The sequence below is a fragment of the Drosophila biarmipes genome, chromosome 2L (genome assembly GCF_025231255.1).
Source record: "Drosophila biarmipes strain raj3 chromosome 2L, RU_DBia_V1.1, whole genome shotgun sequence".
Lineage (NCBI taxonomy): Eukaryota > Metazoa > Arthropoda > Insecta > Diptera > Drosophilidae > Drosophila > Drosophila biarmipes.
In genome coordinates, this window is record NC_066612.1 from 22,344,149 (window position 1) to 22,369,527 (window position 25,379).

The 25,379-nt window shown below is 42.1% G+C and overlaps 3 protein-coding genes and 2 long non-coding RNA genes across 5 annotated transcripts; 3 read left to right on the forward strand and 2 right to left on the reverse strand.

Moving 5' to 3' along the window:
- Positions 1-1,432: 1,432 nt before the first annotated feature.
- LOC122818803 (uncharacterized) lies at positions 1,433-4,964 on the reverse strand. Its single transcript, XR_006368293.2, has 2 exons — positions 4,771-4,964; positions 1,433-2,067 (listed from the first exon to the last, which is right to left on the reverse strand). It is a non-coding gene; the product is annotated as an uncharacterized LOC122818803 (long non-coding RNA).
- Positions 4,729-5,927, forward strand: LOC108036692 (odorant receptor 23a). Its single transcript, XM_017112981.3, has 2 exons — positions 4,729-5,444; positions 5,501-5,927. Exons 1-2 carry the CDS (start codon positions 4,729-4,731, stop codon positions 5,925-5,927), a joined length of 1,143 nt encoding a protein of 380 aa, XP_016968470.2.
- Positions 5,928-12,487: 6,560 nt separating this feature from the next.
- Positions 12,488-12,875, reverse strand: LOC122818802 (uncharacterized). The gene has a single exon (XM_044094002.2). It carries the CDS (start codon positions 12,747-12,749, stop codon positions 12,579-12,581), a length of 171 nt encoding a protein of 56 aa, XP_043949937.1. The 5' UTR covers positions 12,750-12,875; the 3' UTR covers positions 12,488-12,578.
- Positions 12,876-13,077: 202 nt separating this feature from the next.
- Positions 13,078-14,138, forward strand: LOC108036713 (uncharacterized). Its single transcript, XM_017113014.3, has 4 exons — positions 13,078-13,427; positions 13,484-13,574; positions 13,635-13,727; positions 13,825-14,138. The coding sequence occupies exons 1-4, from the start codon at positions 13,203-13,205 to the stop codon at positions 14,034-14,036; spliced, it is 621 nt and encodes a 206-aa protein (XP_016968503.1). The 5' UTR covers positions 13,078-13,202; the 3' UTR covers positions 14,037-14,138.
- Positions 14,139-17,460: 3,322 nt separating this feature from the next.
- Positions 17,461-19,495, forward strand: LOC122818832 (uncharacterized). The gene is made up of 3 exons (XR_006368315.2): positions 17,461-17,601; positions 18,745-19,089; positions 19,159-19,495. It is a non-coding gene; the product is annotated as an uncharacterized LOC122818832 (long non-coding RNA).
- The last annotated feature ends 5,884 nt before the right edge of the window (positions 19,496-25,379 follow it).

Genomic DNA, 25,379 nt, shown 5'->3' on the forward strand with positions numbered 1-25,379 from the left:
CAGTGTCATTCACGGATTGTTGGCTGCCTTCAATCGTTCATAGAAAACGGCTTTCGGTTGGACACCTCTCCCCAAGAACTGCCCTGACAGCCAAGGCCCCGAATGATTCCCTTGGCAGTATTAAAATTTTCTACACCATTTGCCGAACTGCTGAGCTGTCAGGACATCAAGGATGCGAGGACGAGGCGGAGTCCCTAGCAGCGGCCAATAACCCTAACAGTTCGATGGTCCCAGTCCTAACAGACCTTGATAACAGAGTAAGAGTACTGAGGGTGGGCTTAGCCTAAGAGAAGTTTACAGAAAGGCCGAAGGGGCTTGTGTTGACAAAATTAATAGGTTCTGGCAGCAAATAATTTGTTTCATACACATTTATTGTACAAAATGGAATAAATCAGTCCAGATTTATCAGAGTTTCGGTAGCCTTAATATTAGTCGGTTCTAGTTGACCGGCATTGAACCTTTCTACCTATCATCCTATTTATCCCATAAAACTCACATGAAAAGCGGCCCTACTTTAGTGTAATCCCGAACACGGTACTAAGAATAAAGCAGACATCGTTCTATCTCCTGCCTGGCTTTCTTCTGTTGGCGTGATAACTGTGACTAACATGGCAGGGGCCTAACATTAACTTAAGAGACGAGAGCCATGGAAACAGCAGCATCACTGCTCTTTGAAACGGAGAACGAAGGAGAGGTGTTTTCCAAAGAGAGTCCTTGGATGAGTTTCTCTTGAAGTCATCAGTCGAATCACGGCCTCCTCTCGATTCTGTTAATCATAAACAGATTAGCCCTAGAAGCTCAGACTAAGCCAACCCACGCACCTGAACTGGGATGTGCTAAGACTGTTTTCAGGAACATTCATTACTTCCTTTTGAACCCTTAGCAATCCAGCTTGTGTAAGAAATAAAATATGTGTTAAAGAAATCAATAGGGTTTTGAAAATCGAAAACTTCAGGCGGACCCAAAACGAAATTGGCTCGACCCAAGAGTCAGAAACAGTTTGCAATTCCGGAGGGTGAAATCAAGTAACTGAAACAGCCAGCGCCAAGTCAAATTTCTCGCAATGCGGCGAAGTAAAAATAAAAGACCCAACAAATTGTGCATGAAATGCTTCCCAGGCCGAGACCCCAGGACTGGACGCTGCCATATAACCTATATACATACTGTGTATATCCTCGAGTCATTTGAAATTTGCACAAATGAAAATTGTGGCAGTAAATTGAATTACCCAAAACAGCAGCAGCAGCAACAACACTGACTACCGCAGTGAAAACAGAACAATAAAAACGTCCGAAAAAGAATAAAAGTTGAAAGGCCGAAGCCGGCCTGCTTTTTCCCTTTCCTCATTTGTTGATCTCTCTTGACTCACAAACTCTCATAACAAATAAATTTAAATAAATTCTTGAATCCAAGAAAAAGCACGAAGAAGTAATTATGTTTTTAGAAGTTTGGTAAGGTATTTTATTATTTCAGAATTCTTCTTCAGATATCATTTTGAGTCAAAGCGTATAGTCGCTGTTTTGAGTACAAATTTTAAATTTTGAGTTAGAGATGTGCTTTACATTCTTGTAGCGTATACCCGCGTCCGAAAGGATGCCGGGAAAGGAAAAAATGGTGGCTACTGACTGCAAAGTCAAATGAAAATCCCCGCGGGACTGTCTACCCTCCGTCCGCAAGGATTCGCCCCACGTTGTTGTCACATTAGCTACGCCACGCTGTGCGCCCTTAATGAGCATCGCAGACATATGCCATGGGGCTCGGGCACGGACCAGAAGCCCTGAGCCCATGGCGCAGGCCAGGGGCGTGGCCAGAAGGACGGGACAGGGGTCGGCGGCTGGAGGTCGCGGGCCGTGTCCCGGATGCTTTTATCGCCGTCCAAATCTCTATACTCCCGACCTACGTAAATTGGTATGTTTAGCTTGCCCTTGAATTGCCGCATGGAGGGTGGGAGGTACTGGGGTGGCACTCTGGGGTTGGGTCTGTGTCAGACACCCTTGCCATATGTAAATGTCTTTATTGTTGTTCATCCGACACTGACACTGACAGTTTCTTCCAAGAGGGGTTGGTCTGCAACGAAAGAAATAAGGAACATATGGTGGGGAGTTCGAAGGGCCGTTCATCTGGGAAAACAGATGGACTAGAGAAATAAGATAGGAAAACGTGAACACAATCTTTCAAGGGATATAATTTTATTTTTTACAAAAATAAAATAAATATTCTTAAAAAATATATTTTTTGGCACAATTTGTTAACTTATTAAATATGTACAAGTTTTAACTTAAAGAAAGGTAATTTCATCAAGTCACAGATTTTATATCCTTGCAGTTATGAGAAATAGTGAATGTTACTTACACCATAATAAACTTTTTAAGATTTTGATATTAAAGACAATATAAAAATGCATGAGATAAAAAACTATTTACTACAATATTTCACATGGCGAATTTACACTTTATATAGATAGACTTATATTCTATTCATACATTTTGTAATGAAAAATATTTAAATATATTTATGTTTTCTTATAAAATTTAAAAATGATGTTATTTACATTTTCGAATCGCAATAACGGGCGATATTTCTGTTGAAACGGTCTTACAAAAAATTTTAGGATTTTATGACAGCATTATAAACGAAAGATGACTTAACCGTATGTATACAGCTGCGGTCATTTAAATAGTAGAACCATTTCTTTAATTTTTGTTTTATTTTTTTAGAACTCCATTTCTAAATGGAAATTTAAAGGACGTATTGGAATTCCAGCAGCTATAGAAGTCAAATTTTGTACAGCATTTTTGTACACAGCGTAATCAAAGCAAAGTTACATTTATCATTTACAAAATCTTTAAAACTGTGGGCGCCACACACGTTTTAGAATATGAATGTTGACGCTTGTAGCGTTATAGTAGTTGTGCTATAGTATCCAAGATCTCAGCTTTTATACGGACGGACAGACACGCGGACATGGCTACCTCGACTCTGCTAGTGGTCTTGATCAGAAATATATATACTTTACAAGTTCGAAAATGTTTCCCTTTACCTGTCTTTCCGAAAAATAAAGCATTAAAAAATGCCACCATCACAGTAGCCATTAGAAAACATTGCTTATATTTAAATATTTTGTGACCCTACCATATAATTTTACTCCAAAATATAATGTAAAGCCACAACTAATTTCGATTTTCTAACTCGTCACAAAAGTATAAAACGCATGCACGCTGAAGGGCGACCGTCACTAGTTTTTACCTCATAAAGAAGTGTTTTTTTTATTTTAATGAAACTCAACTAATTGCTTCTTAAGTGCCCCCTGACGGTGGCACAAACCAAACGAAAACGCATACGAGATTGGTTGGGGTAAATGGAAGGACTAGGTGACAGGACATTCAGGACACTAACGACCCCTCAACATTGCAAAAAGCAATGAGAAGCGACAGATGCGTCTATATGCGAATTATCTATAATTAAGTAATTTGTTATGTTTAGACCACGTATATGTCTTACATTTTTATATTAATTACAATTTGTCACTTTTAAGAGTCGTAGGGTTAGGTGCCGAACTAATAAATATAGTCTAGGACTATAAATGCATATATTCAGATGTTTTTATTTATGAAAGTCTAAAAATGTACAATAATGCACTACAAATTAAAATGTACAAATGTTTGATATTAAAGAACAGTACACTGTCAATTTTGACGAAACAAAAGTTAAATATACTGATTATTTTAACTTACTTTTTGTACACTTTGTGTAAGGTAATTTAAATGCCGTTTAAATGGTGGATTACTTTTATATATTAATTATATATTATATATTATATAATATATTATATTTTTTATGACTTTTTGAAGGCGACATGATTGATGCATGATTCAAACAATTAAAACAAAACACAAAAACAACAGTTTTAAACAAGGGTTTGCTTTGGTTGATCTGATTTTCTAATGATTACTCCACCTTTCTAGTCTAAAGTATGTTGTTAATGACAACCAAATACGCAAATTCTTAATAAGAAAAATAGACTAAAATTGACGCGTTTGTCCGCCTACCTGACTCGACCTAAAATGCAGCTGCATTCTTCTGGACTCGTAAGTAAGTGATTTCTGTTTAAGTGATTAAGAACGCTTACGAAATAAACAACAAATGTACCGAAGTATAACTAAATAATATTTTAAATGGTTTTGGGCAATAAGGGGAAATAATATCATCATTATGGCAGATACCATGAAAACAATGTCCGTAATATAGTCGGATGAATTCGAGAAAGCTTTACTTTTCGTTATGAATTTAATAGTTACCAAGCAGATTCCATGAACCAGCCCAAGTGTTTAAAAATAGTTATTGAATTTGTAAAATATATATATATAATATAAATATATATAATTTGGTAGCACTTAACTTAACACACATTTATAAATAATTATTATTATATTATAAATAATTATATTTATTAGTGCCCTTCGTCACTACTTGGACCGCCGTCAATAGAGTCCATTACTCGAGACAAAATTGAAAATGGTAAAAGAAAACTCAAAAGAAAAGGTGTCTTTTTTCCCAAGTTTTGGCGATTACTTGGGGCTGTTGATAGAACATCATTCGACCTTTTTCTGCCCCAAGATAATGATGTAATTTGCTAGCTATTAACACCTGGCTTACGGTGCATCTGGAATATTACGCTGCTATAAAATGTCCAGAACTCAGTCAGTAAAAGGACAAGAACCAGACAGGATGAAACTCATGAAGAACTTCGGGATTGACTATTTTCGTTACCAATCGCAGGCCTGGCGAATTTGTGGAGCGTTGCATCTCAGCGAAGGCAACTACTTTAGTTGGGCGACGGTTTCCTGCATCATCATGTTCCTGCCGGGGCCCTTGCTATTGGGGGCACTGCTCAGCTACGATGATCCCTTGGAAAACAACTACAACCTCTGCCTAACTATCATAACGATGTCCAATTTCTTAAAGTTTTCTATGTACGTGACACAACTAACTAAGCTGGTCGATATTCAGAAGCTCATTGTGAAACTGGACGCCCGGGTTTCTGGAAAGGATCAGATAGTCCGGCGAGAGGAAATGTCGAACCACATTCAGAGACTTTCTCAACTGTTTCTGATAACATATCTCATTCTGTCTGTTGGCGCTGGCGTTCTTTTTATCTTCGAAAGAGAGCGCAGCTTGCCTTTCCCCATGTGGTTTCCCTTTGACTGGAGAAACTCAACCACTGCCTATTTTGGAGCGTTGGTTTTCCAACAGATTGCACTGCTCTTTCAAGACTTGCAGAATTATCCATGCGACTCCTTTCCGCCTATAGCGTTGTTCTTGGTTTCCGAGCAATGTCAGTTGCTGATTGGAAGGATATCCAAAATTGGATATGGTTCAACGGATGTAAAGAAGAATGAACAGGACCTTGTCCACTGCATCAGGGATCAAAACAAACTTTACAGGTAATATCGATCTCTATCAGTTCCTGAATACTTTTAACACTTGTAATTCTACTTAGCTTACTGGAATTGATCCGAACCATGATTTCCCTACCGATGATGATACAATTCTTAGTTATTGGCATTAATATCGCAGTTGTCTTGTTTGGTCTGATTTTCTATGTGGATACCTTGTCGGATAGCGTTTTCTACGTGTGCTTTCTTTCGGCCATCACACTGCAGATATATCCAGCGTGCTATTATGGAACCAAGGTGCAGGAGAGCTTTGCGGAGCTCCACTACGCAGTATTCTGCAGCAACTGGGTGGACCAGAGCGTCACCTTTCGGGGATTGATGTTGATCATGGGGGAACGCACCAAGGCACATCAGATACTCCTCGCCGGCAACCTGGTGCCCATCCACTTGAGCACCTTTGTGGCCTGTTGCAAGGGAGCCTACTCCTATTTTACCCTTCTGGCCGACCGAGATGGGCAGAGCTCTGTTTAGTAAGAGGGACCATGCAACTAAAGTTTTATTGGGTTATATTGTATTACTGCACTGAAATAGACTAAAAACTCGCATAACTCGTTCATCAAAAAACATGTTAAATTTTATTTCTCTAAAGTAATAAAACTGCAAGTAGAAATAAGATGGAGCTGGCTAGACAAGAACGCAGTACTGAATTTTCTATGAAAGTGATCTACCGATATCGGCAATTCGGCCTGCATTGTATCCGGGCGGCAATGCACTTAGTGACGAAGCGCACCAGCAACTACTTGTATTATACCCGTTACTCGTAAAGTAAAAGGGAATACTAGATTCGTCGGAAGACATGTAACAGGTAGAAGAAAGCGCTTTCAACCCTTTTAGAACGTGTATTAATAGTCAAAAAGTGGTAAAAAAAAATAAGGCAAGTCTGTTGCACGTCCACTCTAACGCACACAATTCGCAAAACACTCTAGAAACAAAATTTTAACTGAAAATCTATTGGTCTCGTCGATACCATTCGTTTGATTCAAAAACCACAAACCTCCCAAAACTGTAGCGGTCAAAGTTTTCATGTCCGAACTTTTTATACCCCTTACTCGTAGAGTACAATGGTAAACTAGACCATTCAGTAAGCAACAGGTAAAAGGAAGCTTTTCCGACCCAATAAAGTAGATATATTCTTGATCAGGATCAGTAGCCGAGTCGATCTAGTCGTATCCGTCCGTTCGTCTGTCTGTATGAACGCTGAGATCTCGGAAACTATAAAAGCTAGAGTATTGAGACTTGGCATGCAGATTCATGGGCTTCCTATACAGCTCAAGTATGTTTCCACTCCCACTTTAAGCCACAATCCGCGAAAATCTGTAGCGCGCACAGTAATTAGATAGACAAAAATTTTAACTGAAATGTATTTGCCTCATCAATACCTATCGATTGACCAAAAAAAACCGCACAAAACTGTGGTGGCCACAGTTGTCATGCTAGAAATTTTTTTTTTGCTCTAAATTGATCTAAAAAATCTTTGCCGCGCCCCCTCTAAAGCCCTCAAAGGACTAATACGCTTAAAACTGTCTGCCGCCCACATATACCGAAATAGCCGGTAGGCGGCACTTTACAATATTCCTTTGGTGCTTATATTTCTCCTTTTTCATTTAGCTCCCTCAAGCTGAGTAGCAGGTATCTGATAGTCGAGGCACTCGACTATAGCGTTCTTCCCTTTTTTTTAATAAAATGTATTATTCTTATTAACGCCCACAAAGGGCCAAAAAGCTTAAATTTGCCTCCCAAACACATTACCATATATTGAGATAGTGGGTAGGTGGCGCCTTACAATGTCCTTTTTGATCCCTTTACCGTAACTCGTATCTGATGGTAGGGGCACTCCCCTATAGCATTCTTCCGTCGTTAAAAAAAAAACAAGAAAGGAAAATAACTTCGGCAAGCCTAAGTTTGTATACCCTTGCAGTTACAAGAAATAATCAACTTTAGTAAAACCACGTGAATTTTTAAGGATTGTTGCTGACTTCAGTGATATTAAAAGAAAAATTATTTCATTATTTTCTTCATACCGTTTTTTTGACATCTATATGTTAGAGTAGTACGATTTTTATTAAATTGAATTCGAAATTCTTAAAAATATAAAAAATTATATTCTCAATACTATAAGATAATATGTCAAAAAGCCCCAAAGCTATAATTTCTTTCATATTATTTTCCCACCCATTTTCCGGTCATTCCTATGACAGCTTTATGATATAGTCGTTCGATTTTGATAAGTTTTAATTCGAAATTCAAAACTATTTCCAAGCTTAGAAAGAAATATGTTATAAAACACCAAAGGTACAATTTTTTCATATAGAATTTATGTTAAAAAACACCAAAGATATTTTTTTTTTTTAGTTTTTTTTCCGATAGTTCCTATGGGAGCTATACGATATAGTTGTCCGATCCGGCTGGTTTCGTTCTATATACTACCTGCAATAGAAAGAAGACTTTTGGAAAAGTTTCACCCTGATCGCTTTAAAACTGAGAGACAAGTTTGGGTAGAAACGGACAGACAGACGGACATGGCTAGATCGACTCGTCTAGTGACGCGAATCGAGAATATATATACTTCATGGGGTCGGAAACGACTCCTTCACAGTGTTGCAAGCTTCTGACTGCAGTATATAAACACCTTTTAACGAGGTGAGGGGCGTGACGATCGCACCTTAAACATACTAAAGTGATGATAAGTAATGGTTTTCCAAATTTCGTTTAATATTCGACTAAATAAATACCATTTTTAAAGTACTCCAGGCAATGAAAAACCACATTGGAAAATGCAAAACAGAATGAGATGTGTTATCTGCGCCGGTTGAGTCACGGACATAGATAACTTTAAGAAAATGGGCGACGTTTGGATAGTCAGGCCGAAGTTGAACAGCGTATTGGAAAAAAAGATGCTGTCGTCTATCAGATACCAGTTAATCAGCTAAGGGAAGTGCGAGATATAGAAGAAGCTATATACAATTTACTTTCTTTTAACCTTTTTTTTAATTAAAAAAGATGCTGTCGTCCATCAGATACCAGTTAATCAGCTAAGGGAAGTGCGAGATATAGAAGAAGCCATATACAATTTACTTTCTTTTAACCTTTTTTTCAATTAATAGTCCGAATAGAACCGTTTTTGGCATGCAGATGGACATTACAAATTAAAAAAAATCTCATTCCAGTAAGTATTACTTTTTCTGAATGCCCGCAATATGAATTGTATTATATATATGGATTATTCACTTCACGTACATTTATGAATAAACAAACTTGTCCAAGATAACCTTTTTTTCAAGAAATCGGGAGATTTATATTTATTTATGATATCTTTGTCCAAAACGTCCATTTCGGACCATAAATTGGTTCGCCCTTTCGTATAGAAATATATGATGAAAGAATAGAATGAGGTTTGTAAAACGACGTGTCAGCTATCCATGCGTGAGTTTTAACCAAAAGGAAGAAGCCACAATCCCTACCACTTCGGACAGTAAACGCTGCCATGATTATCATAGCATCATCATCATTTCAAACATTGTGCGGCTCTTGAAGGCCCTGCACTGAAAATGATTTCGAAATGGGATCGACCAAAAAATTTTGTTGGCACTCTTCCAATTTGTAGCGAGCACGCAGTTTCCATCCGTCTCCTCTGTCCATAAAGTACCACAAATCTACGCGAATATCCCTCCACACTTGTTGATGCTAATGCACATTACGTATACGCACGCTGGACGCTCTTTCTCTTTTTTCGAGGATTTTTGCATTTTGCGGTCTGCAGTTGCCGTCTGCCGCATAATTTTTATTTTAATGCTGCACTCTAGGCACATGCCAAAATTTTAGGCGGGGAGGTTTTGGCAAAAAATAAAAAACAGAACTTTTCTTGTCCAATTCTTCAATGTGCCGACTGCTCGCTACGCTTTTTTTCGGCTTCTCGTTTCAGCTGTGAGCCCCACGACAAGACGTTGTCTAAACAACTGCAGATGCATGACTACAACATATTTTTGTGCTTGGGGCGGAGGTTTCCGCAAATGCTGCTGACGTCAACACTGCCTGCTACACGAGCCGTGTGGGAACAAATCGAACGGGGAACACATATGCATCATATCATCTGCAAAATATAACTCAACCGAAACTAAGAGTAATACAATAAATAGTTAAACTGGATACAAATTGTTTAATTTTTAAATGAAGTCGATACATAATCAATAGTTCAATATATCAGCATGTAATTTATTTAAGAGTAAATTAGTTATCAACGCATCATATGAATTGGTGGTTCCACTTTCTAACTCGGCGCCGATTTTTAAAGGTTTTGGAAAAACATTCCGTTCTTTCCGAACATTTTGTGCGATGTTCCGTCTGCCTCTTCCGAGCGCTTCTGTTTGCTGCAGTTTTGCTCGATTTGCGGCAAATTAAGTTGGCCTGGCCAGCAGACCATGCTCCTATCGGGGTACTTCCTCCCGCACCCACCACCCGCCTTGTGGACGGCCTCCACCCGCCTTTGGGCGGTGCATTGTTCACGTCGTCGTCTGGTTTCGGATTCGGGTCTGGGGTCTGGCTGCTGCCCAAAAATGCAATAAAATTAAATGTTTTTGTGTAAAAACTTTATGACTTTGTGTTTATGTTCGCAACACGCTCGGCTCTCGCAGCACCCTCCGTCCAAGTTTCCTGCGTTGTTTTTGGACTTTTGCTTGGACGCTTGGCCTGCTTTAGTTTCTGTGGCTGATTGGCAATTGTTTTTGCTGTGGCTGCTTCTCTCCTTGGCGGTGTTGGTGGTGGTGCTGGTGGTGGTGGAGCTGCCGCCTCGCATGTGTTGACAGTAATTAATTTAACTGGCGAAAATGAAATTTATACGAGCACCACATTTTGCGTTACTTTGACGGACAAGCGCATGTCCGCCAGGCGCTGTTGCCACGTTTTATTCCGTGTGGGCATTTCCACCAGAACGCCGACTAAGCCAAAAATCTTTAAGCGCAATACTTAGTTTCGCAGAAGATAGGTGCTCATAGCAACGCAAATAGTTAAACTGATTAATTTGAATATTAATTCCCATTAATATCCTTTAAAACTAATTTTATGGCCAAAACGGCAAGAAAGGAAGATAACTTCAGCAAGCCGAAGTTTGTATATCCCTGCCTTTTAAGAAATAGTCAATGTAAGTAACACCGTGTTAAATTTTTAGGGATTTTTGCTAGTTTCTGTATTAAATTCGTATTTCTAAAAAGTTAAATAGAAATATCTTAAGTCAATACAAAAAAAAACCAAACAAAATAAACTATTCAATGATTTTGTAAGACATGTTGAACTTTGTTTAAGCATCCTAACTAACGCCTAATGCTTGAACGAAGCCTTTCAGAATTGGTCCTATTTATAATTTTTAAGTAATATAATAGTACCCAAAATGGACCCAGTGAATTATACCGTGCTGTATATACCATGGATATAATCACCAAAGCGACTGTTCACAATTGACCACCTGCAGTAGCGCCACCTATCGTAGATTTCTTTATTTATACCTTTTAAAAACATTCTTTGTACGGACAGACGGACAGACTCGTCTAGATGGACTCGACTAGGGATCTTGATTAAGACTATATATTCTTTGTAGGGTCGGAAACGACTGGTACCTGTTACATACATTCCGTCGAATCTAGTATGCTCTTTTACTCCTCCAGTATGGGATAAATATTAACATCATGAACAAGAGCTTATTTGTTGCCCAGATACTCAATTTAGCCCTTCAATGTGTTTACTCTACTTGCATTTCTCTATAAAGTGCATACATATGAAGCTTACTCAGCCTGGAAATGTGTTTCCGAAATCCTTAGATGATTTCTTGAGACCTGACAACCCCATCTCCCTTACCTTATCACTAAACCAGCGATGTCGGTGCGAATAGGAGCCTTCACCCATAACTTAAGTGAACTCAAACTCCGCACCTGCTACGGCTTCGCCTTTTGCCATCCGCGAGGGTTTCTCCACTGGGTCTGCCGCAGTTCTCTTCGCGGAGCTCCCTTGGCGAAGGCTGGTGAAATCATCGAGTGGCAGGCACGTTCGCCCTTCAATTGAGGGGCGTGCGAAATGCATCGTAAAATCAAACATGAATACTGTATACTTTTAACAGCTCACGCTTTTGACAACATCATTGAAGAGCGCCTCGAGGTGTGTCCAACTAAATGATTATTAATTATGAGTCTGCAGGCCGGCGTTCCATGTACACCGTCCGAGCTCCGCACTTCGATGGCAAAAGTAATTACTCGTAACTTAGTATCGCCGTTGAAAGAAAACTTTTTGGCCCGACTGCCGTAAAGTAAGAGTCTTCTGGGGAGTGGAGAATCGAAAAGAAATCGCAAGCAAATGGAGCTGAAATGTGCAAAAATGTTGAACGTTTTGTTTGGCAGAACAGCCCGAAACGGTTGTAATTATAGTAGGCTGGTCCAGAGGAATATATATTGCAGCTAAACAAGTGTGGACACACATCCTTTGCACCTCTATTAACCGCCGCAAAGCACATCAAGTAAATATTCAAATTCAGTTTGACCTCCTGGGTCGCTATTAATGTGTCTCGGCCACTGTCATGTGGAAAAACTAATTGTGGTTCTCGTGGAAGAGGATCCACGACTCCGGCGATTGATTCACACAGCGCACTTCCGCAGCCAACGAGCAAACAAAAAGTCTACGCTTCATAGCACAAATTGAATAAATCATTTGACGTTGTCGAGCAGCCAAGTTGGGGGTGCAAGGGTGGAAAGGCGGGCGGAAGTTCGTGGGCCTCCATAATTGTTGCGCAAAATTGACCAAAAATAAAAGCTCCCCAAGAGCGGCAGAATTCTGCAGCAGGAGGCGCTGAGTCTGAACAGATTTTAATTGAAAATAAATAAATTATGCTGCTTAATGCCGATGAAAGTAGAGGCCAGGGCCTTAAAGAACACACTTTGCCGCCATGAAAGCTAAAGAGATTTTATTGGGTTGAGAAAATATGGAAATTTGTGCAAGGGAAAGGGAACGCTTTGAAAAACAACATGGTTATCCACTCAATAAAATTACAATTGGCTTTGTAGTATATATATTATCGGTGTAAATATGCCCAGAACCTATTTACTTATAGAAACCGAGTATATTGTTGGCGTTGGCCATTGCCTAACCGAAAAGCTTGTGGTACCACTTGGACTTCTTGGTGCAGCACGGCCATTGCGGGATTTTGCAGCGGGGCGCGGGACAGGCACAGCAAACGGACCACACCTCCACCAGTTCCATCAGGAGCAGCAGCATCGCCAGCCAGAGGAGGGCAGAGCCCAGCGGTGGAAGCATTCTGGCGACCAAAACAATTACTCTCAACTCGCAACTCGCAAGGCACGTTGGAACCTTGTCGAATCAGTGATACAAGCGGCGATGACATAATCGCATCAGCAGCAGCCGATGCAGCTGCAGATGCAAATCGCTGGAACAGAAATGAACGGACCCAGTTAATATAGCGACAGTCAACGGCGCAGAGTAATTGCGAGTGTCCGTGCCCCGTTTCCGGTTCCGCTGCGTTTCCGTGATGGGATGTGTACATGTGAAAAGAAGCAAAAATCTATTGCTGAGGCGACGTTGGTTAGGGTATTCTATTGCAAAATAACAATACCCAAACAAGACGAACCGAGGCCGAAGGCTCTGGCAGCAATGGCAAACCGAGGAGCCGCCTTGAAAGCCGCGACCAATTCATTAGCCGGCCCACATTGATAAGCCACAGAACCGTATACTAATTTCAAGCCGTACCAAATGGTTGGTGATATACTCGATGATCACTTTGCATGGACTTTCACACCAATGCGGTTGATACACCTAAGCCTATTGCTGACTGTTCTACTCCTGGCAGTGAGATTTTCCAATGGAACCAAATTGAAACGCTTTTTTCGAAGGGCTGCACCGCAGCCTTTGGTATCTTCATTTGAAGTGAAAAAGTGCCCCAAAATTAAGACCCTGAAGCACGTAAATAAGCAACGAGTAAGTTATAAGGCAAAAGCTTCGAGGTCGTTGCTATACAGTTTGTTATGAACTAGTTGTTAGGGGTTTGGTTCGCCTATGCTACAACACCTCTAGACTTGCCCGTCTACCAGCGTCGCTGTGCCTCATACAATGTGCAAAACAGCCGTGAGTCTCGTGTATAGTCTTGCGAATTCTATTTCTCAATTGATCCTATCCAACTATTAGCTTACTTTAACACCAATGTCCTGTACACGGACTACAACCACATCCTTATAACCTACGCTTGCACGCGCAATGATCAGACCATGATGTATAATGGTGAGTCAAATGCGGGCAGTCTTTCGCCTGCGAAGTGCTCCCCGTGCACCATTCATCTTAGCCTTGTAAGCCCACCGCCTATTTTCATCTTTTGCAGTGAAACTGCGGCTTCTGACCCGCACGCGCACTCCGTTGGGAAAAAGGTTAGACGATGCCCTCGTTTTTTTGGAGTCAATCGCATTTCCCGTCGAAAAACTTGACTTTCTCAAGGCGGAAGCGTTCTGTTTCGAGTGGTACATACTAAACTACCACGTTAAGCCTAGACCCGGACGACACAATGCCCCAACGAACTTCGTTTGGGATCATTAGTGAAGTCGACGATGACAGCACGAAATAATGGCATAACTGTCGCTAATTATTACAACATAATCAATGATTAAAGGAGCTGCGGGGATGGGGGAAATCGTATAACTTACTTTAATTAATTGGGGCTGGCCCAACCAAAGGCAATTACCAACGACAGTTTCCATCGACTGATTGGCCCGGTCCTTCAAGGAAACCAATTGTGCTGGTTCCCGTGTCCTTGTTCCCGAAAGCCACATGTGTACAGGAGTACACATATCCACACGGTTAAAAATAATTAGAGACCTAATAAATATTCCAGGGTGCCTAGCGGCCGATATCGGTACTACAGACAAGGCCAAGCCACTGCACCTAGCGGGCGGTAGCGGTACTACTGGCCGTCTTAGGCTCGCCCATGCAATGCGATCGGAACGATTCTCAGCATGGATCAAATTATTTACATAATTATATACGTAATAATAATGTTCCAAAATGGGTGTAGCTGCCTGCCGAAACAGAACAGCGCTATAAAATCTACAAGCGTGATGCCAATTCTTGCGATTTCCCAGCGTTCGTACGGACCACAGCCTGAGATATTAAACTAGGTTTTAACTAACACTTTATCAAACATTTTTTGCACTGTGCACGCAGAGAGACACATATGGTGAGCAGACAGCCCCCAGTATTGAATTGACGCCTTGCCCATCCTGGCGTCGCTTCAATTCAATTTACCGAAGGGGATTCCTCCTCCAAAAAAAGAGACTTGGAAATTTGTATGGGCATCCGAAAATGAGTGTCCCGGCCCATTTTCACTTTCGCATTTTTTCCGTTCGTCTGTTTGGCTTCCTTTGCCAAATTGCCTGGGCCCGGCTCAAATTGGCTTGGCTCTGGGGCCCCGGCGGTGGGCAATAAAATCAAACCCATACTGGGCCCACTTGGCGTATGCGTAACTTACAATTATCCCTCATTGTGAGGGCGTATCCCCACGAGCATTGCGAGGGGCTGGGATAATGGCCCCTAGCCTCGGATAATTGTCATTGTCATACGAATTTCCCGTCCACAGGATGTGAGGACTTCGCTTCCGGCTACAGCATTTGGCCCCCGGCCGGAGCGAGAAAGCCCGCACAATCCAATTTTCGAATTTGCATTTGCATCTTGCCGGCTGGCCATATTTTGCTGCTAATTTGTTTGGCTCGCTCTCCGACTGCGTCAACCCACAGTGACATTTAGTTTGTTTGCCATTGAAAGCGAAATTGAATTGCTGCGAGACTTTGTTGTTAATTTGTTTCGTCCTGGCATACAATTCAAGAGACATTTTGAATGGAAGTCGACTAAGGACACACCCTTGGGTGCTGCAATCAGGACATACCGCATTGGTTTTTCTATTTTCAAGGCGGAGTCGACCTTGTATTATTGAAAATTAAAATTAACGCCTCAGGCATCTTGTTTGAAAATGTTGTCGCATTTGTCTTGACCAAGAATCTCCCAGAGTTTAGTGAGTCAGTATGGAGGCTGACGTAAGCTCGTTATCTGATCGCCAGATTGAACATGTTTTCTAATTACATTTCACACTTGAGCAGGTGAGTAATGTGGTGTGCAAAGGCCTCTTTGCTTATTTCAAGTTGGTATTTGCATGCACGAGGTGGCCAATAACTCTTTCATTCACTATTTATTGGATAGGTACTTAAACCCATCGCAAGTTTATCTAGTTGAATCTAATTTTCAGAATTAAAATGCACGTGACTATTTCATTGTGAATCTTTTATATTTATAATACATATATGAAAAATTGAGGGAGTGGGCTACATTTTAAAAGTAAATGCTGCCTTTTCATACCAGACTTCGGAAAAAACAGGTCGAAGGAGCGTTTCCGACTCTATATGGGATGTGTAATCCTGATCAGGGTTACTAACCGAGCGTATCTAGTCATGCCCGTCCTTTTGTCCGCGTGAACGCTGCAATCTCGGAATATATAAGAGCTAGAGAGTTGGGATCTTATACAATGTTGGTTTACAAATATGAAGTCGTTTTGAGAACACACTCGATGTGTTTCCCAAAGAATCACTCACAGGCTAAAGCCGTTCTCAATGACTGGTAACGTTCTTAACTTCAAGTTTTATAACGAAAACTGATTATATACCTGACTAAATCGTTAGTACTCCATATTCATCCATCAAAAATATCATCATGTCCAAACATAGCTAAAATCGGTAAATGCGTAAACTATGAGGACGTGTTATTTTGGTGAGTGTGGTTGCATTTCCTGCCAACCAAAAGATACACAAAAAACATCAGCAAAAGCCACACCAACAGCATCTGCAACAGCAACTAGACAGCAACGCCAAAGCCACAGCAGCAACGGCAGCGGTATGGGAGCACAGCGAGCACACCAGCAGCAACATCTGTTGCGGCAGCAGCAATTGTAATTTAACAGAGGGCAGCAGCAACAGCAGCAGCAGCAACAGCAAGAGCAACAGCAACAGCAACAGCAACAGCAACAGCAACAGCAATTGCAGTGACAGCAGCAACATCGGCAAGAACACGAGTGTGATACTGTATACCGAGTGTGTTGGGAGAGGCATGTGTGTACGTGGATATAAGCCTAATTGATGCGCTCTTTCGACTCTGCCTGCTGTTGATCTTCTTGCTTAGCTGCTGCTGCTGCTGTTGTTGTTGCAGTGGCTGAGAGCTAAGGCAGCTATCCAATTTGATCTACAGGCGAGCTGCGCTGCTGTTGCTGTTGCTGTTGCTGTTGCTGCCGTTGTTATAGACATTGCCTGCCCGTTGTCATTGTAACAATTTTATGGCTAGTACGTTTTTATTTCCCCAGATTCCAGTGATTTTCTCTAGTCTCTTTTTTAACAAGCGCCGTTTTTGTTTCTGCTGCCGAGTATTTGTTTCAATTGCATGACGCACTTAGCGATTTCAAGTTCAAATCACTTTTTATGGTCTTTATGTAATCACGTAAGCGACGTTTGTGGAATACGTTTGCGAGAAGCAAGCTTTGAGTCGCGACGGGGCGACTGTGACCTCATGCCCAAGACTCTCCTAATAGAGTTGCACTTAATTAATGGGGGAGAGCCTGGGCTTCGAGATCTTCGAGTCCGAACACAGCTGGCGCTAGCCAAAACTCTTAATTAGCCCAAGAAGTTCTTTCGGCGGGGACAGCAGTGGGCTTGGTTTTATGGCGTTTTTTCATCTGCTGCTCGACTGGTTCCACCAGTTTCCGTTTCATTTCGGTTTCGGTTTCGTTTTCGTTTCTTCAACGCCAAGAACAAGAACAACAAGAGGTTGAAGACGAGATGCTGAAGACGCCGCCAAAAAAGAGCAGCAGCAAAACGACTGCGACAAAACGAAAAGAAATACGAAGCGAAAACCATTTATTGACGTGATAATCTAAAGATCAAGGTCTTCCTTTTGCCATTTCAATAAATTTTGTTTTTGAGCTGCGTTCAATCTTTGATTCCGTCGAAGCAGCAACGAAACTAGAATTCCGATCCGAAAGATGTAGTGGAGATTAGCAATAGGACAAACAGGAAGTCCCGATCTACACTGAAATGCTTTCATACTCACAGTTTTAATTGGCTCAAACGTAAGTATGCCCAAAAGGAAGGAGAAATCGTGTGCACCATACTTTCGCTGTCCTACCAGACAAATGATATTTTCCACTGTGTACACAAACGCAAAAAAAGTAATGAAATGAAAAAGAAATTATCCGAAAGTTCAGACAGCCAGAAGTGGAGCATAAGCTGAGGATTCAGTTCAGCTTTGGGGAGCTGTCGTGGTCCTAGCCTCCGGTTCTGACTCTCAGTTATGTAAAACATATGCTAAACTAATGTGGCAGTTGCTGCTTGAGAGGGGCTGAGGGCGGGGACGTGGTTTGCAATTCAAATGCAGTTTGCAACTTGCTATTCATTTGGGGATTTTCTCGGGTGCAGCAGCAGCAGCAGCAGCTGCGGATTCAGCACAGGCAGCGCTGAGGACGATGAGTGACGACTGCGTTCCGCCTCCCAGTGTCCCCCACCCCTGCAACGCAGTGTGCGGCTTTCCCTGTCGTTGGCTCAGAGAGCCTATGGACTCAGAATGTCGGGGTAATGCAAAATAGGCGAAGTGTTTCTACCCTTTGGAGGTGCTTAGATTTTCGTACTCTTAACAGTCTTACTAATATGTTCAAAAACCTTATTGATTTAGCTTTCTGTGTAACGAACGCTCCAGTTCAGAAGAAGCACCCAAGTATTAATCTTTTTCAAACATTTGTTATTCGACCCCTTTAATTGGAAAGGACCCTATTATTGAGGCGACTACTGTTGACATTTATTTTATGTTTTTCAATTCAATTAATACCCTCTACCTCGTTCATCATCTGCTTAGCAGTCAGAAGGTTCCGTTCCTGAGCCTGCCTCATCGATTCCGCTGAGTGATAAGCCCAAGCCCCACCTCCGTACCCTAAAAGGGAAAGTAGGAGGCCAGACAAAGCATCCGAGTCAAGTATTTGGGCAAACAAATGGTTACCCTCGAAAGGGGACAAGCGAAGAGTCAAATGCTCACACAAATATGTCACGCACAAACAGCAAAAACATCGCAAAAAGTACAAAAACATGGAAAACAATTCAAAAAATGCTTAGGAAATATATGGAAATTAAATTAAAGGGGAATGGCACAGAGTTCATCTGGTTCATACTAGAGCCAGAGACACAAAAACCGACAGACGCCTAAAACTTTTTTCCTTCGACAGTTTGCTGTGTCAAAGAAGGAGCAACAGTTTTGGAGACAACCGAGCTCTGAAAGGGAAAACGAGCCCGAATCGAGAACTTAGAAGGAAAGAGACCCACTGAAAAAATATGTTCAAGAGGGCGTCAAAGCTGACGCTTATCTGCGCCTCATTTGCCACAGGCAGCAACAAAAGCCTCATCAATTTCAAAGACCTCGACCGTCGCAGCCAAAGATTGAACCACTGACAGCTGTCTGCGGGAGGAGAAAATAGGAAAGAACTAGAGTCCCATTTCCGAAATGCAAATGATATGTGGTAGAGACCCGACTGCAAGATACTCTACTCCACTTCCATTATTTCCCACCGAAGGTTAAGTTTATAAAATCAATTGTTATAATTAATCATGGTTATTATAACTCTTTACATTCCCGCTTTTAGAGGGCATTTTCAGATCAGCCCCAACCGTTGGCAGAAGCCACATACCCCTCTGAGCTCTGCAAATAGCCAAATTAAGAGGGAGAACCGTGGACACTGGCGCGCCAAAGTTCACTCAACTTTCAACTCGTAATTTGTCATTGTGCCAGGCGCCGTGAGTAGCCGACTAAAAACGACCCCCGACAGCTGCCACCGCCCCCACTTGCCACCCTTCCCACTTTGTCCCCACCGGGTTTCCTTGGAACTGGCGAAAAGTGTTCACCAGCGATGACGCTGGCCACAATAAATACGAAAATCGTTTGCAACAGGCGCACATTTCACCAACGTTTCCAGTACCCCAAGAATCTGCTGAATCTGATGCCACTGCAACGCTGCGTATACGCAATAAAATGTATCTTAATGCAAAATACTTTGGACTGTCGCATTTTTGTGGGGAAACCGGCTAACGAATGCCAGATCGCGAGCACGAGTCTCGTGTGGGTGGTGATTAATTTGCGTATTGTTCTTTGAGATAAATTTCTCTCTTCAATTTATTCTTTATTCCTGCGCTTTATGTACTTTTGCTATGTTCCCGCCGTCGCGACATTTCCCCAGATGGTTCGTCCATAGGCAGCTGACATGTGCACTGAATGCATTGTGCTTCTCTGGATGTGTGCTTAAGTGCGGTGGTGCCCCACCCTTTAGTGGGTAAGGACATTAAATGAGCCCTTTGGGAGATTCCCAAATCCAAATCCATTTCCGAACTGATGCACTTGACTTTTAAAAAATTCACTTTTAAGTTGGAAAGTACAAAATATAAAGAAAAAAGATTTAGTCGACTATTATACACCCGTTACTCAGCTAAAGGGGGTGCGAGAGAGATAGAGATATGCGTGCAGAAAATGGATTATTTTGTAGTTTACTAGATTCGTCGCAAAGTACGCACTATAAATAAACAAATTATAGTCCGATCAGGATCACTTTCCCGGTCGATTTAGCCATGTCCGTCCGTCCATGTGAACGCAGAAATATCGGAAGCTATCAGAGCTAGAATGTTGGGATTAAGCATGCAGTTTCTTGGGAGATTCGTGGGAGGTTCTGCTAGTAAAAGTCGGTGCCATCAACTACAGCATTTGCTCTTGTCATTTTTAGTAAGCTTTTAAAAGAGTGGGAGCTTAAAAATGTGTTTTAAACAAAAAATATTATTATTTTTGCAGATTAAATTGCTTCCTTCTTACACATCCACATGGCTATGATATGGGTAAAACAAACCGTCTCGTTTTTGCCGACTTTATATTTATAAGGGCAATCTTTGTCCGACCTTACGAATGCATATATTTCGACAGCCTTTTAACATTTCCTCTCATTTCCCGCAACTTAAATCAATTTGCCTTTACTTTGACTGGACAGGATGGGGTTTTCCCCTGACCGGCTCCACCCCGAGGTCTGCCATATAATTTGCAATGCAAACAGGACTCGTGTCCTGAATCCCACCGACAGCATACGTGGGGGAAATGCGTTGGGGGAAAATCGTGTATGTATATTGGTTGGATTCAAACTTTGACAGACGATGACGAAGAGTTCTTTTTGTCGTTAATAATAATATTAACGATGTCAGCTCGAAAACCCCTATAATGAAATTTTTTCTCCCGAAGGAACAAAGCGTAAAATGCGTTCCAAAGAATCTCAACTTCAAAAGCTTTTCGTGAATGAAAATTCCTCGAATAGCTAAGTGAATTGGCCTTGGAATGGAATTAAAGGCGGCTTTTCCAGCACCCAAGCATCATTATCGTCGTCATCGAGTCGAGTGTAAAATGTAATTTATAGATACTAAGAACTCCGGCCAACAGGTTGCCAACTGGTTTTCAATTCGCTTCTGTAAAACCCGCAAAGAATTACAATAAAGAGGAAAAAGCCCAAAGCGGAAGCGAATGCTACAAATTTCATTCACAAACAGTCCTTGAAGACCCCGCGGTGGCCCAGACAGGTGCAACTGGCCAGGTGAGTGCCAATTAGCACATTACATCGAAAGAACATCTATCCGGCGAGGTCCGGCGAGTGGGCTTCTCCGGCCCGACCTGAGTTCGATATTGAAATGAAGAGGCGCTTCGCATAAATCGCATAAATATGCTAATTAGTCAAGTGCCGCGCGACGAGAACGTAAACATTCTGCGCTGCTCGCTTGAAATTGCTTAGAATTAATTCAGCTTCATTTCATTTGCATAAACTGTGTGAATATTTAATGGACTTGTTTGCCGTACGGCCCCGAAAGCAGCCGAAATAAAGGCGCGCGACGCAGCGGCTGAAAGTAAAAGTTAATTATCGCGTAGGACTAGAATCGTCAATTGGGTCTCATCTAGAAATGGGTCAGCGAATCGTGGATCGATGAATGAAAACGAAATTGCTTCCACAACCGCATGATAAGCCTTCGAATGGCTTAGTAATTTGAGGAGCCAAAAATATTTCTGAGCACTTCTTGTGCGCCACGATTGACCTCCGGCCTCCGGGCCGTGATTAGGCATACGCGGCGTGGCCGAGCCAGATTGTCTCGGCTCGTAGGAAGTGTCTCAAAACACACAAGAAGCGGCACAAAAGAGAGATAAGCCGGCTCTTCGGAAGATAGAAGAGGTCGTAAGCAGGGCGAAATTGAAAAACTAGTGCCCAAAGCTCGAAATGCGAGCCGGAGGGCTGCACAGCTCGAGTCTCAGAGTGAACCAGAAGTCAGAGGCCCGCGGAATCCGTGATAAGTCGGCGCAGAAATTAAAGCTGCCCAAGAGTCGGATTTGGAATTCCACTCAGCAGAGACAACGGAAGATTTCCACCCGGCGAACTGATTAAATTTACTTATTATGTCACTCTCTGTCTGCGTCTCGTCAGATAGATGATGGCCCCTTCCCAGAGCCGACCTCTTGGCCTGTCCCAGCTCTTAAGCCCCATAATGGCAGAGAATTGTTGGCTAGGTCGCCCCGCCTCTCGTCCTCTGATTTCTTATCGATGGAGGGCAAATTGAATTTGGACTGCTGGCTATCAGCCTTTTGTTTGGCGATTGTCGCTTATCGGGTATTCCGAATCTGTGCCCTGAAATAAGATATAGCGACTCTTGTTCCAAATACTTGGCAGATACCATAAATGGAACCAAGGAGGAACCGCCGTGTCTCCCAACCCGAAACCCAAGTACGTGTCGAGTGCTGGCCGGCCGGAGGAGAGCACTTTCCCCAAGCATGGCTGCAGTCTACGTGGTTTGTTGGGATTGTTCAGTGGGTTTTGGTTTCTGTGTGTCACAGGCCGATAAAAATTAACTCGTTGAGCTCCAGGAGTCGGGGCTCTAATCCACGTCTCATGTTTACACGTGCCTCCATTTCGCTGTCCATTTCTCGATGGGTTTTCGCTATCAACGAGACCTGAGCGAAGCTCTGTCGCTTTTAGTTTTCGGTTTACGGCGCTCAGTTCGATTGGTTTTGGCTTTTGAGGTGGTTCCACGCTCTTCGGACATGACTCAATGCGGACATTAATCATGCATCCAATAAAGTCTCGGTTATATATATGGGTTTTCAACTAAGCAGCCGAACAAAGGGTGTTAGAATACTTTTTGTTTCAGCATCGCTGAGCAGAGATTTAGTAGGGGAAAAAGCAACCGCAAAACAACAATAAAGCACCCAAACGAAAATTACTTTTCTACTAATTGCAACTCTGAAACTGAACTGCTGAGGTCATCAGGTGGATTGCGAGGAGGGCGCGGGGCAGATCATTTGGCCAACAGTTCAAAACAATGCACAGGAAATTCGCATTTACTCGGTGCCAGAGAAAAGCCAACAATAAACCAACAAAAACGCCATGTTTTCCTTTGCCATTGTAGAGAGGAATTTGCACAAAGCCTTGGATTGAGTAATGATGCCAGCGGGAGCAGAGGGAAACGGATAAGGAATAGCTTATTTTTCAGATTGAAATTCCTTCCCCGGCATATTGTGCTTTGCTTAGAGCTCAAGCAAGTGAAATGTATAGCGAAGTGTGGCGGCGAATGAATTTTCTAATCCATTTAAAAATTCCTAAGTATTCCGTACGCATTCAAACACGAAATTGGTTACTAAGTCGTACTGTGCCCGATACTCCAAGGTTGGGAGGGCATATTGTACCCATCAAGTAAACATACATTTTCTTGACCAGGATCCTTCTGTCCGTGTGAGCACCGAACACTGTGGTCTCTTAAAACTATTACTACTACTGTGTTTATTACTGTGTTCTTGCGATGGCTATTTCACGCTTTCATTTCATGAAATGGACCTATTCGTGAGACCTTAAACACCGCTTCATGAGTTTGACAACACACGAAAGTTGACAAAGTATTTAAACTAAAAGTGTAAATGGTGAAATTAAACTCCGGATCGATAGATGCACAATTTTTTTTATTTAGTGGCAATGCAAAATAAGCAAGTTTGGAACAAGCAAGTTTGTCTCAAGCGGATGAATGAAAATAACCAATTTAATAAAATTGGCATGACTTCGACCGCGTCGCATAAACATGCTCTAAAGAAATCATAGCATGAACATAGTAACACTTTAAGTGCAGAGTAACCGGTATCTGATAGTCGAGGCATTGTACAAAAGGGTTCTTTTTCATTTTTCTAAGCTGAAAATAGCTTATATTCAATTTTTTTAACAAAATTTATTGTACTAGCTTCGCACGAGCAGATAACAATTGTACAGATAGTATTTGCCTTCCTTCGTTCAATTTAATATTACATTTGTTAATAGGTATCAGAAGCAGCTTAGGGTAGGGGAGTTATAACTGAGAGTTTTTATTTTTGGAAGGACCCCATTTGCAAAGAAGCAACTGGAGTGTCAGCTTCCTCTAGTAATTAAGTACATCATGAATCTGATTTCAATTATCCAAAGGATTCCAGCACTTTTCCCCGATGTTCCCGTTCGATTCCCCTAAGTGACACCTAAACACTGCCCCTCTCTCACACCACTCTGCCCCACCTGAAAGCCGGGTTGCCAATTGACGCGGCTGCAACCTCTATTGCATAACACCTGACAGATGCAATTCAGCAAAATGCATCGCCGCTGCTGATGATGGCCTCAAGTGAAAAACACTCACGCAAACACGCGACGCACTTGGGGCTCGGAATTGAGATTGGGCGGCTCCATGCCAATGGGTACTTCATAAAGTGGAGCCCAAATTGTGGGCCATCAGGCAGCCTTGCTTTTGTTGTCGTCGCCGGTGGTGCTGGTGACGCGGTGGAGCTGCAGTTGCAGCCACCGTGGCGTCAATTATCGCCGCTGTGCGCAAAGTGGGGCAGGCAAATAATAAAAACGCGCCCAAACGCAGTCGTCAGGCTCAAAGCACTTCATTGTCAAATGAGCTTAAGCACCACGCCCCTCGGCCCCGATTCCGCCCGCTGAGACCCTCTCCTCATCGCCGGCCCCATCCACATCTCCAGCTCCATTCTCGTTTTCATTTGGGCAGCACTCTTTGCCGCGTTTTCGTTTTCATTTTATTTCAGCATCTCCCCCGTTTGATACTCTATCCGCACTTTTGATTCTCCCAATACATAAGAGCCATACAGGACAGCGGAGATGCATATTTCAAAAAGGAAGAACTACTTTTTTTTAACACAAGCTAGAGCTTGAAAAACCTTCAGAAGGCAAGTACATTTTTTCCAAACCAAAAAGTTTTGCTACGATGTAAGCTTCTATTTTAATTTTTAGCTAACCTTTGAACTACCAGCTATGGAATATTGTTCATTTAAAATCTGCTTTTAGTTCCCGAAAAATGAACTGAGTTTAACTGAGTTTATTGGCTTAAAACTAAACTAAATTGGTTCTAAAAAATATTTATTAAATACGTATTGCTACATGTTTACATGATTACTTCAACACAGTACTTAAGGGACAGCAAGGGTATTCAAAGGTATTTCTCAAAAATCAACTCTTCGCGGCTGTGTTTTTCTTTTTCCCCCAGTTTGTTCGCCGTTTTCACGCCTCACTTGCCGCCTTGTTTGCCTCGTTCGCTGATTTGCTGATTGATGGCGACGTCTGCAATTGAGACTGCGACTGCGACGCGGACTGGGACTTCGGATCCGTCTCCGCGCAGGTGTCGCCGCCTAATTAAATGAAGGCAACGTTCACGCATGCGTAACCTGCAAACACTCCCAAGCCACTCGCCCCGCCCCGCGGGCGCCCTTCGCAATGCATTGTGAGGAAAATGGGTCAATATGCAATTACTGCATTTTATTTTTCGCTCT

Bases quoted from the DNA above. Each gene is read 5' to 3' on its own strand.
- LOC108036713 (XM_017113014.3), top strand. From the start codon at position 13,203: ATGGTTGGTGATATACTCGATGATCACTTTGCATGGACTTTCACACCA. The intron at 13,428-13,483 runs GTAAGTTATAAG...GTTATGAACTAG, and splicing joins AGCACGTAAATAAGCAACGA to TTGTTAGGGGTTTGGTTCGC. The intron at 13,728-13,824 runs GTGAGTCAAATG...CATCTTTTGCAG, and splicing joins TCAGACCATGATGTATAATG to TGAAACTGCGGCTTCTGACC.
- LOC122818802 (XM_044094002.2), bottom strand. From the start codon at position 12,749: ATGCTTCCACCGCTGGGCTCTGCCCTCCTCTGGCTGGCGATGCTGCTG.
- LOC108036692 (XM_017112981.3), top strand. From the start codon at position 4,729: ATGAAACTCATGAAGAACTTCGGGATTGACTATTTTCGTTACCAATCG. The intron at 5,445-5,500 runs GTAATATCGATC...AATTCTACTTAG, and splicing joins GATCAAAACAAACTTTACAG to CTTACTGGAATTGATCCGAA.